The 14,872-nt window shown below is 39.7% G+C and overlaps 5 protein-coding genes across 5 annotated transcripts; 4 read left to right on the forward strand and 1 right to left on the reverse strand.

The window, feature by feature from the left end:
- Window positions 1-188: 188 nt before the first annotated feature.
- Window positions 189-3,014, forward strand: LOC106433371 (hydroxyproline O-galactosyltransferase GALT4-like). The gene is made up of 6 exons (XM_013874210.3): window positions 189-1,304; window positions 1,385-1,617; window positions 1,698-1,988; window positions 2,064-2,366; window positions 2,446-2,553; window positions 2,637-3,014. The coding sequence occupies exons 1-6, from the start codon at window positions 494-496 to the stop codon at window positions 2,844-2,846; spliced, it is 1,956 nt and encodes a 651-aa protein (XP_013729664.2). The 5' UTR covers window positions 189-493; the 3' UTR covers window positions 2,847-3,014.
- Window positions 3,015-4,024: 1,010 nt separating this feature from the next.
- LOC106433383 (glutathione S-transferase U13-like) lies at window positions 4,025-5,433 on the forward strand. The gene is made up of 2 exons (XM_048736728.1): window positions 4,025-4,431; window positions 4,941-5,433. Exons 1-2 carry the CDS (start codon window positions 4,105-4,107, stop codon window positions 5,295-5,297), a joined length of 684 nt encoding a protein of 227 aa, XP_048592685.1. The 5' UTR covers window positions 4,025-4,104; the 3' UTR covers window positions 5,298-5,433.
- A 790-nt stretch (window positions 5,434-6,223) lies between these two features.
- LOC106351240 (uncharacterized protein At1g43920, Chloroplastic-like) lies at window positions 6,224-7,878 on the forward strand. Its single transcript, XM_048736729.1, has 2 exons — window positions 6,224-7,101; window positions 7,211-7,878. The coding sequence occupies exons 1-2, from the start codon at window positions 6,847-6,849 to the stop codon at window positions 7,496-7,498; spliced, it is 543 nt and encodes a 180-aa protein (XP_048592686.1). The 5' UTR covers window positions 6,224-6,846; the 3' UTR covers window positions 7,499-7,878.
- On the reverse strand, window positions 7,737-11,272 carry LOC106412948. The gene is made up of 3 exons (XM_048736726.1): window positions 9,169-11,272; window positions 8,122-9,090; window positions 7,737-8,046 (listed from the first exon to the last, which is right to left on the reverse strand). The coding sequence occupies exons 1-3, from the start codon at window positions 10,888-10,890 to the stop codon at window positions 7,840-7,842; spliced, it is 2,898 nt and encodes a 965-aa protein (XP_048592683.1). The 5' UTR covers window positions 10,891-11,272; the 3' UTR covers window positions 7,737-7,839.
- A 202-nt stretch (window positions 11,273-11,474) lies between these two features.
- LOC106433366 (tetratricopeptide repeat protein 38) lies at window positions 11,475-14,274 on the forward strand. The gene is made up of 14 exons (XM_013874205.3): window positions 11,475-11,746; window positions 11,951-12,103; window positions 12,169-12,267; window positions 12,334-12,435; window positions 12,496-12,639; window positions 12,731-12,825; window positions 12,910-13,039; window positions 13,109-13,216; window positions 13,308-13,414; window positions 13,491-13,542; window positions 13,625-13,714; window positions 13,783-13,867; window positions 13,949-14,013; window positions 14,091-14,274. Exons 1-14 carry the CDS (start codon window positions 11,525-11,527, stop codon window positions 14,175-14,177), a joined length of 1,539 nt encoding a protein of 512 aa, XP_013729659.2. The 5' UTR covers window positions 11,475-11,524; the 3' UTR covers window positions 14,178-14,274.
- Window positions 14,275-14,872: the final 598 nt, after the last annotated feature.

The following is a 14,872-nucleotide window of genomic DNA, read 5'->3' on the forward strand; positions in this document are numbered from 1 at the left end:
CGTTATTAGCGGTTATTTTATATTTGTATTTGGAGTTTTGCTACACCACCAAAAACGTTCAGTAATATTCACCGGTTAAGTTTTTGTTTTATTACCGTTCATAATTATGAATAATTTCACAAAAATCAAAAAGCTTTATAAAAGGACGCAAAGTTGATTATTCTATACATAAATAAATACATTATATTTTCCCCAGTTCCTCTTGCTGAATTCGATAGAAACGACGTAGTTTCAGCAGTAACTGGCTTTCCTTTTCATACACCGGTTACCGACCGGCTCAGAGTTTATCGTTTTCTGTTCAAACTTCAAAGCTTCTGAGTTTTGCTTTAAAGTTGGAACTCAAATCAACAGCTTTTTCAAATAAAAGTTTGAATCTTTCTTGCGACATTTTCATTCTTCTTAGCTAAAAAAAAAAACAATCTTTCATTAATGGCTCACTAATTTATGTTCATATCCTCTCTTCTTCATTGAGTTTTGGGTTTTGAATTAAACAATGAAGAAGTCTAAACTCGATAACTCCGCCTCACATACCCGGTTCGGTCTTGTTCAGTTCCTACTAGCTCTTCTCCTCTTCTACTTCCTCTGCATGAGCTTCGAGATCCCTTTCATCTTCCGAACCGGGTCCGGGTCCGATGACGGGTTGCCGAGACACATGGTTGTTGTCGGTAGAGAAGCAAACCGAGCCATTGTCGGAGAAGAAGGAGACCCGCATCGACCTTTCGAGGATCCGGGTCGGGTAAACCGGGCGGGTCATATCCACCGAGAGTTCAAAACCGTCTCTGAAATCTTCACCAACGAGACCTTCTTCGACGGCGGCGGATTCGCCGACGAGCTCTCCACCTTCCACGAAACCGTGAAGCACGCCATCTCAACGGGAAGAAAAATGTGGGGAAACCTCGGTTCCGGTTTAATCACCAAACCGAATCCGGTTAAAAACCGGACGGAGAAATGTCCGGATACGGTTTCGGTTACCGGTTCCGAGTTCTCGAACCGGAGCCGGATCTTGGTTTTGCCGTGCGGGTTAACGCTTGGATCTCACGTCACCGTCGTGGCGACGCCGCACTGGGCGCACGCCGAGAAGGGTGATGATGGTAAGACGACGATGGTGACGCAGTTCATGATGGAGCTGCAGGGGTTGAAGACGGTGGAGGGTGAAGACCCGCCTCGGATCCTCCATTTCAACCCGAGGGTTAGAGGTGACTGGAGTGGGAGGCCAGTGATAGAGCAGAACACTTGTTATAGGATGCAGTGGGGCTCTGCTTTACGTTGCGATGGTCACGAGTCTAGTGATGATGAAGAGTTAGGTATATACTATATAGTTTTTAATTTCGTTTCGTTAATTATTTTAATATATGAATGTTTGACCGTTTGTTTTAATCCGAAGTTGACGGAGAGGTGAAGTGTGAGGGGTGGAAGAGAGATGATGATGATTCTGATGAGTCAAAGAAGACGTGGTGGTTGAATAGGTTTATGGGACGGAGGAAGAAGATGATGACACATGATTGGCCATACCCTTTTGGGGAAGGGAAGCTCTTTGTTCTTACCCTTCGTGCTGGGATGGAAGGTTACCACATCAGCGTTGATGGAAGACATATCACTTCTTTCCCTTACAGAACCGTAAGTTTCTCTGTTTTGTTTTGTCCGAAACCGCTAGTTAAGGAATGGTTTGATATTGAATAGTGTAATGGTTCTTGCAGGGGTTTGTTCTAGAGGATGCTACTGGACTAGCAGTCAAGGGGAACATTGATGTGCATTCTATATACGCTTCCTCTTTACCTTCCACAAACCCGAGTTTCGCTCCTCAGAAGCATCTCGAGATGCAGAGCATGTGGAAAGCTCCTGCGTTGCCTGAGAAGCCTGTAGAGCTGTTCATCGGTATTCTCTCTGCTGGTAACCATTTTGCAGAGAGAATGGCTGTGAGGAAGTCATGGATGCAACAAAAGCTAGTCAGATCATCTAAAGTTGTTGCCCGGTTCTTTGTGGCATTGGTAAGCACAAAGAGAAAATCATTTCAACAGTCATTAAAGTTAAACTGCATTTTTTTATGATGATTCATGTTGCAGCACGCAAGAAAGGAAGTCAATGTGGATCTAAAGAAAGAAGCCGAGTACTTTGGTGATATTGTCATAGTACCCTACATGGATCATTATGACCTTGTGGTGCTCAAGACGGTTGCCATCTGTGAATATGGGGTTAGCACAGTGGCGGCAAAGTATATTATGAAATGTGATGATGATACGTTTGTGAGAGTAGATGCTGTGATACAAGAAGCAGAGAAGGTTAAGGGAAGAGGTAGCCTTTATATTGGAAACATTAACTTCTACCATAAGCCTCTGCGCACTGGGAAGTGGGCTGTGACATATGAGGTAACGATTTAAATTTTTAGCACCTGAAACAAAATAGAGCTGAACATGTAACATGAAAAAGGTTATGACAAACTTTCAGGAATGGCCAGAAGAGTATTATCCACCATATGCAAATGGTCCGGGTTACATCTTGTCATATGACATAGCTAAGTTCATCGTCGATGATTTTGAACATCGGAGATTAAGAGTAAGTTTACCTTTTTACACATTTGCCAGATTTAATTTTAGCATGTGTTGATATGGTCATTAGTACTTACTTTGTTATTGCAGTTGTTCAAGATGGAGGATGTGAGCATGGGAATGTGGGTGGAGAAGTTCAACGAGACTAGACCAGTGGAGGTGGTTCACAGCCTCAGGTTCTGCCAGTTTGGATGCATAGAAGACTACTTCACCGCTCATTACCAGTCCCCACGGCAGATGATTTGCATGTGGGATAAGCTGCAGAGACTAGGGAAGCCCCATTGCTGCAACATGAGATGACATAACATTGTTTCTGGCAAGGACTCTGGAATTTTTTCTTAGAAAGCAGATGGGAGTTTATGGAGCTAACTGTTTTAGATCTTTGTTTTATGTATAGAACAATCTATGATATATCTATATATAATACAATGAAAGGCTCTTCAAAAGTTGACAGTTCTTTTTGCAGTTCTTGCAAACTAGTATAATCAAGTGGTAAGTATGTGCTATCTCTCAATTCCTCACCAAGATGAGGATTTTGAATCCCTTAAGTTACTTTGTTTCATCTATATGCTAACATGCATGTGAACTTTATTTTGTCAAGATATTAAACGATTGTCTGCATGTCAAGATCTTTTGGTAACTGTAGTATGGGGACTTAAGGGATATGTATACTCACAAGAAAGTTAAAGAGAACAGTTCTTTGATTTGTCCTGTTCCTAGATAAGATTGGCCAACAATGTTTTGGAAACTTATGATTTTAAAACCTTTTGGTGGTGACTATAATTTATAAGCAAGCATATGTCCCTGATCAATATGCTGAATGCTAATTACTGTGGGAAAGGATGCACCAAGCAGAGTTTAAGCATTTTCTTTTTTTAAGATCGTTACCAAACTGAGTAGCTGATTTAGCAAGCCATGTCAGATAGAATTATAGAAATAAGCATTTAGCATCGCATCACATGATTAAAGTCGGATGCTCTTACATGCTGTCTTAATCACCACATTAATTGATCATCTATGTAATGAATGCGACTTAATGACAGAAAACGACCTCTTCCATGTTTTGTAGCTACATTCAGGGCAGACTTGTGGCTGATAACTATTCTTGTTTGCTAGGCTATATCCTTGGTTTAAATCTACAGAATGAGATTGGTTTTACTATATGCAATTAATCATGCATGAGTGAATTTTGATTTTTTAAAGAAACATTGGTTGTAGAGAGCTTGCTTAGCCACAATAAATATTTGTTGCATTGGTCAATAATATTCAACTCCTAGTCCAAATACTAATCCCACCTGAGAAAAAATATAATATCAAAACTTTTAAGCCATCACTATTTGTTGGTAGGTAAGTCATTAAAAAACTCAAATAATTGAATCAGAACACCACATTTGACGCACCGGCCATGTGACGTGCAACGAAAAACACGCCCTTAATTCCTTTCTTTATTATTTTCCTCTCCTCAACTTTAACAACGTCTCCACTATATATTACACACACTCACCCCGAAAGTGAAATCACACTTCAGATCAATAAACACCATAAGAAAACAAAAGAGATGGCTCAGAACGATACAGTCAAGCTCATAGGTTCTTGGGCGAGCCCTTTTTCCATCAGGGCTCGAGCGGCTCTACACTTGAAGTCTGTCAAGTACCAGTACTCGGACGAACCTGATGTTCTCAGGTCAAAGAGTGAACTCCTTCTCAAGTCCAACCCCATCTTCAAGAAAGTCCCAGTTCTCATCCATGGTGATGTTTCCATCTGTGAGTCACTCAACATTGTTCAGTACATTGATGAAGCTTGGTCCTCAGGTCCTTCCATCCTTCCTTCTCATCCGGTGGAACGTGCCAACGCTCGGTTCTGGGCTCTCTTCATCGATGAAAAGGTAACAAAACTAGATTAATCTCCATGGATCTCTTAGTGGATTGATCTTACACACGCTCTGTTTTGCTTGCTAGAGTTGAAAACTTTATATTTTTGAAGTTGAACTAGAAGCTTAGATCTTGATACTCAAATGTAGATCTGTTTGGTTTGAGATCCGGTTTACTGGTTAGTCTGTTTTCGGTATTTGGTTTCAGTGTTCTAAAAATCGATATATACACTAAACCGGTCATAAGCAAAACTATATTTTTTTAAAATCCATATATATACTAGGCATAGGCACTAATCGTTATAAAAAGATTATAACGTTTACTTACTAATCCTAGCCTAGGCGCTAATCGTTATAAAACAGTTATACACTAGGCCTAGGCACTAATTGTTATAAAACGCTTACCTAACAATTTCTTGAACATTGTTGGTATTCATCGACTGAAAACCTGGTTAAACCAAACTAAACATGAGAAAGTAGGCTATGTAGTGAAAGAGCTTAACGTATGTGTGTGCATGAAACAGATCTTTGGATCTTTGGAAGCCGTGGGCGGAGCAAAAGACGACGAAGGGAGAATGGCTGCGGCTGGAAAGCTGATGGAGAATTTGGCGATACTTGAAGAGGCGTTTCAGAAGAGCAGCAAAGGATTAGGGTTCTTTGGAGGAGAAAACATAGGCTTCCTCGACCTTGCATGTGGGACTCTTTTGGGTCCAGTGTCTGTGATCGAGGCGTTTTCTGGCGTCAAGTTTCTCCGGCAAGAAACAACACCTGGACTGATCCAATGGGCGGAGAAGTTTAGGGCTCATGAAGCTGTCAAGCCTTACATGCCTACCCCCGAAGAGTTCGTTGCATTCGCAAAGAAGAAGTTCAATGTTGAGTGATGGGCTTCTTCATAAGCAATGTGTTGAATATGAAATAATGAATGAATGAATGATGCTCATTGCTTTGAGATTTTTTTTTTTGAAGTTCTCTCTGTATTTGCCAAAATTAGAATAAAAACATGCACTTTGGTATTTATTTCTACATTATTTTACATAATGAGGTTACTTTTAACACTTTGTTTTATTAAAATTATTAGTTTGGAATTAATTGCACACAGAATAAATTCGGTACATGAAGTATAAAGGTAAAACTAATGTTTTTTTATGTTGAAAATCATACTAAAAGTACTGTATAAATCATTGGATTTATCCATGTGCCCTTACTATGACATTGTAAATTCAACTTTATTTTTTTTTATTTGCTATAAATATAAATTATAGCAGTGTAAAATCTGATACCGAGAGTACATATCCTTTTGTTCTTTTTGGTTACTAGCTGTTAGAGCAACCTTATTGGTAAGGTTCTAACTTCTAACATTGAAGTTCTAATTTAATTTATATTATTATTTTAATAAAGTTGAATTATTAGATTAATTTTAAATATTTTTGTAAATATCATACCGCTGATATTTCATCTTCTCTCTTATTTTTTTCATTTTTTTCTTTATTTTTATTTTTTTAAATACTCAAACAATGGACATGCTCTAGCTCTTGAAATTTGAGAACTTACCAAAATGTTGGTAAAAAGTTTATTTTTGGAAAACTGGACTCAATAACACAAGAAAACATAATTCACTATCTAACTAAAATTTTCTACTCTCTTTTCTTTTCTCTTCCTATCTCTTTTTTCTCTCTCTATAAAATTAATTTTTCTTTTTTAGTTATTCTACAAATAAACCCTTTGTTTTTGGAATACCCAATTCAAAGGTTTTTTGGTACGGATATTTATTCTTTTATCCTTACCATCGCATGTATGAAGATGATGTGAGAAATCGGCCAAAAAAACACTGAACTTTGCGGGAATTGCCAAAAGAAACCTGGACATATGGGCTAGCCAATAAAATCCTGAACTTTTGTTGACTTTTCGGGTTTATTAAGAAACTTACGATTGATTGACCAGATTAACACACCGTTAACCGAGTTAACTGTTAATTAAGCGGACGTTTATTTTGGGTGTTAAAGTATACGACGTCGTTTCATCACTTTGTCTGATTAAAGACAAACGACGTCGTTTATATAGCTGCGTTATTCAAAATATGGGTTTCCTACGGCTCGAACTCGTGTACTCGGGTTTAATGGTAGGGATTTTTGCCACTGAGCTAGTGGACTTTGCGATAGATTTACGAACACAATTTCTTTTATTCTTCGAATCCGAGTTAAAGACAAATTAATGAAACGACGCGTTTTATATTAACTTTTTTATTAAAAAGATGGGGTTCCATCGACTCGAACTCGTGCACTCGGGTTTAATGGTAGGGGTTTTTGCCACTGAGCTAGTGGACTTTGCAATGGATATACGAACACAGTTTCTTTTATTCTCTTTGAATACGAGTTCAATGAATCAAAAAGAAACGACGGCGTTTTCTCCTCCGATTGGTATAAACCCTAAATGGGCGAAATCATAAATCCAGTTCGCGATTCAAGCTCGATTCTCTTCAATCTCGTCCTTAAGAATCTCGATTCTCATCTCTCCTTCTTCGAGTATCGCATGATGAGTTCGGGTTGTGAGGATTCGTCTGTGAATACGATGGGAATTCGTGGTATCCCGGAGCAATGCGGCTGTGGTCGAAGAACTGGGATATACACATCAAAAACGAAGGTCAATCCAGGAAGAACTTTCTTTAGATGCCCAACGTTTCAAAATGTAAGTGTTTAATTTGATTGTGTTTAAGAAAAGAACATAAGATTCAATGGCTAGGTAGTCAGTGAGAAATTGTTTGAACATAAAGATTGTGTTCATGATTTGTGTCTAGGATCACTTGTATAAATGGGTAGATGAAGCTGTCTACGAAGAGGTTCAAGATGCATTGCCAAAAGTTGAGTGCTTTGCATCAGATGTTATGAAACTTAAAATGGAGATCGAAAGCATGAAAACCGTGGAGGAAGAGTTGAAAGAAGATGTCAGGAAGGCGAGCAATGAACTTAAGAAGCTGAATGTGATCATAAAAGTGGGTTTTTTGGTGGTTTGTTTAGGCGGTGTGATATGTCTTGTGTTGATCATGTTTGACAAAGCATATGGGTTGTCTATGAATAGCTACTAGGAGACTCTGTTTATGTAAGGCTATGTTTATGTAAGACTCATGGTTCATGTAAGGCTATGTTTTAAGACAATGTTTCAGTAATGTTTATGTTTTACTTCTTGATTGTTTATAGAAGGACAAATGAACACACCAATGAACAGACCATCAAGATAAACAACATGATGAAAACACAAAGATAATAACCGACACTATCTTCATTGAAAGTTTCAAATTAAAACAGCAGGAAGAGAAGAAAGAAAAAGGTAGTTCTTGTTCCAAAAGCATTCAGACAGAGACACTATCATAAACAACACACAACGAAAGCATTCAGACAGAGACCATCATAAACAACACACAAGCATCTAAAAAAACCATCTTCCCCACGCTGCTGTCTGTGATGCTTCAGCTTGTGAGGAATGAGGAACTTCCCATCGTGATGGTTGAGCTTGTGAGGATTGACCTTGTGAAGACTGAGGAACTTCCCATGCTGATGCTTGAGCTTGTGAGGATTGATTTTGTGAGGTTTGAGCTTCTGAGGATTGAGCTTGTGACTCGCCAAAGTGTAGTCCCTGCAACATATAAATGAATTGTTAGACACATTACCGAGAGCTAAAAAACAATGAGATAGAAACTAAGACCCTAACCTGATATTTCCTTGGTCTGCCTCTTGGTTTCTTAGGTGGACTCTCAACAAAAGCCTTCCGACATGTATTCTTGTAGTGCCCTTCTTCTTTGCAATTAGAGCATGTCATTACCCTGTTCGCACGACTCAGCTTGGTAGTAGACACTGTCTCATTGGTTCCCTTCTTTCGATCATGGTTTTTAGGCCTACCAGGCTTGCCATTTCGATTAGGTGGTGGAATCACACCTAATCTATTGGTCCGAGGCCACTCTATCATCCCATTTACAGGTCTGATCCCAAAACTGTAGGTTTCACGCCACTTAGAGGTTGTGTAGAAAAGAGCAACAAATTCAGAGAGTTTTCTTCCCACGCCAAGGATGACCTTAGCAGCATGGATGCATGGAATACCATTCATTTGCCAGCTTCGACATGCACAAGTCTCATTCTCCAAATTCACCACATAAGACTGGTCTCTATCTTCCACCTCAGTCTCTGGCCCAATTGCCCAACGCAGACTACATTCTTTTGACTTCTTCTCAACCCTGTCTAACTCTTTATGTGTCTTCGGGGTGAACCTAGTCTTCCTGTCCTTAGCCATCTTAGACCTATTGTAGTTCCTAGTCATACATTGGCGCCTAATCTCCTCTAACATGTCTAGCAGAGGTTTCTTCCTAGGCTCCCTGATGGTCTTGTTGAAGGACTCACACAAGTTGTTCAGATTATCATTGCAGTAGGAGCCTATCTTGAAGAAAGCTCTAGACCAAGTCTCTGGCTTTGTCTTTATCAGAGATGCATGTGCGCCAGGATCATAGTTCTTAAGCTCGTCCATGTTGTAGTTGAACATACCAGGAGTGTAGCTCCTTGCAATGAACCAAAAGAACCTCTGTAACCTTAGATCTTTTCCACCTTTCCTCCAGTTCTCGTAGATATGGCGACAACAGTGTCTATGCTCAGCTTCTGGAAGGAGGGTATAAACTGCCTTCACTAATCCCTACAAGATCAGAAAAAAAAAAGAAATCAGAAACAAGAATCAAACATTCATTGAGTATCATGAAAGCAAAGTGTTTACCTTTTGTTTGTCAGACATTATAACAAAGCCGTTCCCATTTTCCAATCCCAAATCCAAGGCCAAACGCTTCACAAACCAATCCCAGTTTGTATCATTCTCTATCTCCACTACAGCCCAAGCAATAGGGACAATCCTATTGTCTCCATCTCTTCCAACCGCAGCCAACAACTGTCCCTTGATGTCCCATTTCAAAAAGGCTCCATCTAAGCCAATAACAAGCCTACAAGTCTTCTTCCATGCTTCCTTTTGTGCTTGGAAACACATGTAGAGTCTATAGAACCGCTGCTTGCTTCCAACCATGGCTCCTGGTATGGTCTCAATTTCCATGGTTGATCCAGGATTGCTCCTCAATATCTCTGCTTGGTAATCCCAGATTTTATCAAAATGCTCTTCATGGGTCTTCCTCCTTTCTTTCATCACCTTCGTCTTGGCCTTAATGCATGAGTTTTCTAAAACTTCCATCTTATACTCCCTCAATATCTCAGCCTGTATCTCCTTTGCCGTGAGCTTAGGATTCAGCCTTAACCTCTCAGCAAATAGACTTGCAATTGCTGACCTCTTAAGTATCTTGGAATACCCTGTCCTCTCACACTTATGGTCATTGACGTATGTCTTTACCATTAACTTCTGTTTCCTCCTATCATACGAACAGTAGACCATCCAAGGACAAGGAGCCTCATCATCTCTCATCTCAGCGGCACATTTTGCACCCATCTTCAAGCTACTGGATCTGTAGTACTTGATGTTGTATCTGGTTTTCAGGGTATACCTCAGACAAGCATGTTTGAAGTCCTCAGCATCTGAAAATGTCTTGCCTAGCTGAAGGAGCTCCTCTGGATCAGTGTCTTCTCTGTAAGCTTGCGCAGGTCTCATCTCCTCTTCATTCTCATCATCTGATGACACAGGATCAGGGATTTTATCATCATCCCATGCATCATCATCGCCTTCATCTTCATCAACCTCACAGTCATCATTTTTTGCTTTATCATCAAAATAAAGACTCAAATCTGTACAACCAACTTCCTCAATGCCAGCAATACCGTTCTCATCTTCCCTACCATCATCACCTATATCCCCAAATTCCTCAATCTGGAGAAATTCTTCTCTGTCATCACCATCATCACCTAGACTCCTCTCCGAGTTTACCTTCTGCTTCTTCGATTGTCTAGGAGACACATGCGACCCACCATATGAAGTTCTCCGCCTTGTCTTCTTCGCAACTGTTGATGCCAACATCTCAGTCTCTGGCCATTCTTCTCTGTCATCACCAGAAGGAGCCACATTTACCTTATGCTTCTTCGAAACTCTAGGAGACAGAGTTGAACCACGCCTCGTGGCCTTCACTGGAGATGGCGACCCATATGAAGTTCCCCTCCTCGTGGTCTTCTCCGGAGATGACGCAGGCGACCCATATGAAGTTCCCCGCCTTGTCTTCGACGCCTTCGACACCTCTGTAGATGCCAACATCGATATCCCTTCAACGCTTTTACGAATCCTCGATCTCTCCGGCGATGACAAACTCACAGAAGCATCGCGTTCTCCACCCTTCTTCGACTCTTGAACCGCTTCGTCACTCCCGTAATCGAAATTCCTCATCGCTCCGAAAATCATTACCTCCCTTCCATTCCTTGTGAACTTCGTCTTTACCATCTCCTCACTATTACAAGAGAAATCCCCAAATCGATTTGAGAAATTAGGGTTACGTTCAAACACGGGTTTCATTTTGTTTGATTGAAATCAAACATATCTTTTGATCAATAAAAATAAACATGTGTGATAATCTTCCGAAAAGTCCACTAGCTCAGTGGCAAAACCCCCTTAGGACCACGAATGCACGGGTTCGAGTCCAGCTAACAACAATTTTAATTAAGCAAAACGACGCCGTCTTGAGATTTTGTGTTTAACAAAACAACTGAATGAAACGACGTAGTTTCACTAAACGGAAGTAATTAACGGTGAGTTAACACTGTCTTAACTGTCGGTTAACGGTGTGTTAATCTGGTTAGTCAACCGTAAGTTTGTGAATTAACTAAAAAAAAGTCAACAAAAGATCTGGGTTTTATTGGTCAGGCTCGAGTACATGTTTCTTTTGGCAATTCCCGCAAAGTTCAGTGTTTTTTTTGGCCGATTTCTCATTAAAAAAAACAATGTGCGCTGAAATAAAGAAATCAAGAATCCTGGTTTTCAAAAATAGATTGAATCGTGATCGGTAAATTGAACCGGTTTAATGTCTGGTTCGGTTTTAGAATCCCACCTGTAGAGAGGAGTGTAAACGGATAATTTGTTTATCCAAAAGGCGAGAAGGAACCAAAAGGGAAACACCGTGTGTTATTTAACTTGAAGTCTTGAATGATTGATGACGCCAAGCAAAATACAAATCTCGCTGTCTCCTTCAAGTTTCGATTGTCTCTCTCTCAAAACATCTTCAAACCCACAAGAAAGACAAAACTGTACGCGTAGAAAGCTCTGTTTTTTTCTGTTTGAAATGGAGAAGAAACTGAGATGTGTTCGGTGGGGTTATGAGGTTAACGCCTCTTCTGATCATTGCATCGACGCAATCGACTCCTATTTTCATCAGGTTTCCTCTTCAATAATCACCCTTTCCTTACAAAATGCTAATCTGCGCTCTGTTTCATGACTATTTTTGAGTTTCTGCTTTTATGACTTACTGTATCTGAATTTGATGGGTTTTAGCTACGATCTTGTGGGTAGCTTCTTGTTTGCGTTTATTCGGCTTATGCTTCTTAAAGTTTCGATCTTTGTGTTATTGATCGTGTTTCAGGTTCTTAGTTATGGGAGGAACAGGAAAGTGATTCTAGAAGCTCCCCTCCACGACAAAGATTGTGTCTTGGGCAACATTTTAGCTGCTCACTACCTTTCCTCATCTGATCATCACAGAGCTAAGTCCTATCTTGAAGCTGCGACATCCAATCTTGTGAGTCTTTGTTGTACTTCTGATTCTACTTGCGGTTTGGAGGTATAATTCGTTCTATTTTACAGGAACAATCTACACCTTATGAGAAAGCGGTTTTCGAGGCTGTTAGTTACCTCATCTCCGTGGACAGAGATGATGACTTGGCTTTTGAGATGCACACCAAGGTTGGCTTCTCACATCTATTGCCTATCAACTGACACTTGTTTGAATATAAACTGTGTGTGTTGCAGCTACTTAAAAGATTCCCAAAGGATTTGGTCTCTCTGAAGAGAGCTCAGATTTTGAGTTTCTACATGGGTCAGCCTGGTCCCTTCTTGGGTCTTGTTCACCAGGTACTTCACCTCTCATCGCTCACGGAATGATTCACTGTCTAAAGCTGCTTAATATTGTAGGTTCTACCTGTGAATCAAGAAGAAAGTTACATACACGGGATACTCGCCTTCCCATTGTTAGAACTTGGTCGAATGGAAGAAGCTGCGGTAGCTTCAAGGAAAGGCTATGAGATAAACAAAGAAGACGCCTGGGCACATCACTGTGTGAGCATCTCTAACAAATTTTTGACACACTGCACTTGCGTCTTCTTTCTTCAGCTTCCATGTGATGCTTATGTTTTTTTTGTTGTTGCAGCTGTGTCATGTTCTTCATCATGAATGTCGATTTAAAGAAGCAGTGGAGTTCATGAAAGGAGTCTCAGAATCTTGGCCTTCTTGCTCATCCTTTATGTAAAGCGTTTAAGACTCTCTCTCTCTCACATATATTATCATGCTCGTCTCTTATGATCTAGAACATGTATACAAACTGTTTAGGTATACACACAATTGGTGGCATGTTGCTCTCTGTTACTTGGAAGGAGGGTCACCGATGAGTAAAGTCGAGGAGATTTATGATACTCACGTCTGGAAAGAGTTGGAGAAAGAAGACGCTGTTCCTCCTGAAGTAATCCTCTTTTCTATTTATGATTTTGATTCTTCTATCAAGTATTCAACTGTATGCAACTCGCTTTAGGTTTATCTCAATGCTCTTGGTTTGTTACTGCGTTTGGATGTAAGAGATGCTCTTGATGGTTCGTTTGAAGACCGTCTCAAACTCCTTGCAGCTCGTTTGACTGATCAGGTAAGCCATGCTCTGATGGTATATTACCTCATATCTTTTTGCAGTATGCCTTCTCCTCACTAGTTCTTGGCCACTTGCTTTAACGTTTCAGGCAAACTGGTATTTGGAGTGGCATCTTGATATATTGATAGTTTGGGCATTGGCGAAAGTTGGAGAGACATCAAGAGCTCATGAGTTACTCGAGGGTCTGAAGTTCCGGTTAGTGTGAATCTCTTCTCTTCTACAGTTTCTAACTGATACCAGATCTGTTGTGAACATGTGTTTGTTCTTGCAGAGTATCAAAGATGAACAAGAAGAAACAACAAGTGATGCAGAAAGGGGTTCAGGTTTGTTCCCCCGTCTTGGACTGTCTTTTTCCGTTCTCTTTAACAAACTCATCAATGTTTGTCTTGTTTGCTTTGATATCAGCTTGGAGAAGCTGTGTATGAATACGCAAAGGGAAACTACAAACAGGCTCTAGAACTACTTGGTTCAGATTTTGACGCCATTGGTTACAAGGTAACTCAAAAACTGGATCAAACATACTGGATTCTCTTCTTTATTAACTGTTTGATTGTTACTAACAGATCATTGGGGCATCAGATGAACAAATAGATGTTTTCAACGAAATGTGGTGCCAGCTACTGCTAAAGACATGCCAAGCCTCCACTGGTGCAGCTTGTTATAGAGTCTTAAAATCAGTTTCATTAAATATTCATCTCGTTTAAATATTCTTGGGTCTGATATGTGCAGCCAAAGAAGTGATCAGAGAGAGGATAAAGGTCAGAGATGGTGTTCCCTTCACGTGGCGTTTGCTGGTAAACATAATATGATAGTTTTGTCATGTGTCAATTTTTTGGTGGTGAGAAAACACGTGTGGTGTTTCTGGTGGCAGGAGAAGAGTTATGCCATGGAAGGCAATGCAGAGGCTGAGAGAGCAGGAGAGAGAGCTAAGAAACTGGAAGAATCTTCTTATTTCTAACTCTGCTTCTTGATGATAAATAACTCTTATGTGTGAAATCCTTTGGAATTGGTGTGTGCATATTGTTTTATAGTGTAAATAGAAGACACTTTTACTAGTAGCCGGGAAACAAAAAGTGTTTCAGAACACAAAACACATACTAAACTCCAGTTTGGGGCTTCAAATAGTAACTTTTGTGTATTGTCTTGTCTGAACGTAGATAGTTCAAGGAAGTCAAAAGCTTACATCCTCAAAACACAATGAATTTTCCATTTCTTTTTCTTTTGTCATGGCACATGTAGAGCATGATTGGAAGGAGTTGTACTTTTATTTTTATTTTTTTATGCTGTAAATTAAGTTTATAGATTTCTTTTGTTGTGGCTGTAGATTTTTATGTTTTAGGATTTTAGTTGTAAGTTTTTTAAAAAAAAAATCTTGATATTTTACTCATAAATTTATAAAGCCAATATACAAGTGCTCTAAATATTTTGCTCTTAACAACAAAAAAGGAAGAAAAAAAAAATCATTTAGAGCATAAGAGAAAATATGAACTTGCCAAAAGCTTGTTAACGTTTCTTTACATAATTGATTACTAGGTGGCCGGCCCGCGTGCGGACATAAACATATTCAAATTATTAACTAAGTAGTACATAGTTTTATAAGTAACGAATTTTATATCATAATACCACCGCCCTTGGGAGAAAGCATCAGGTACA

The sequence above is a fragment of the Brassica napus genome, chromosome A7 (assembly GCF_020379485.1).
Source record: "Brassica napus cultivar Da-Ae chromosome A7, Da-Ae, whole genome shotgun sequence".
Classification (NCBI taxonomy): Eukaryota; Viridiplantae; Streptophyta; class Magnoliopsida; order Brassicales; family Brassicaceae; genus Brassica; species Brassica napus.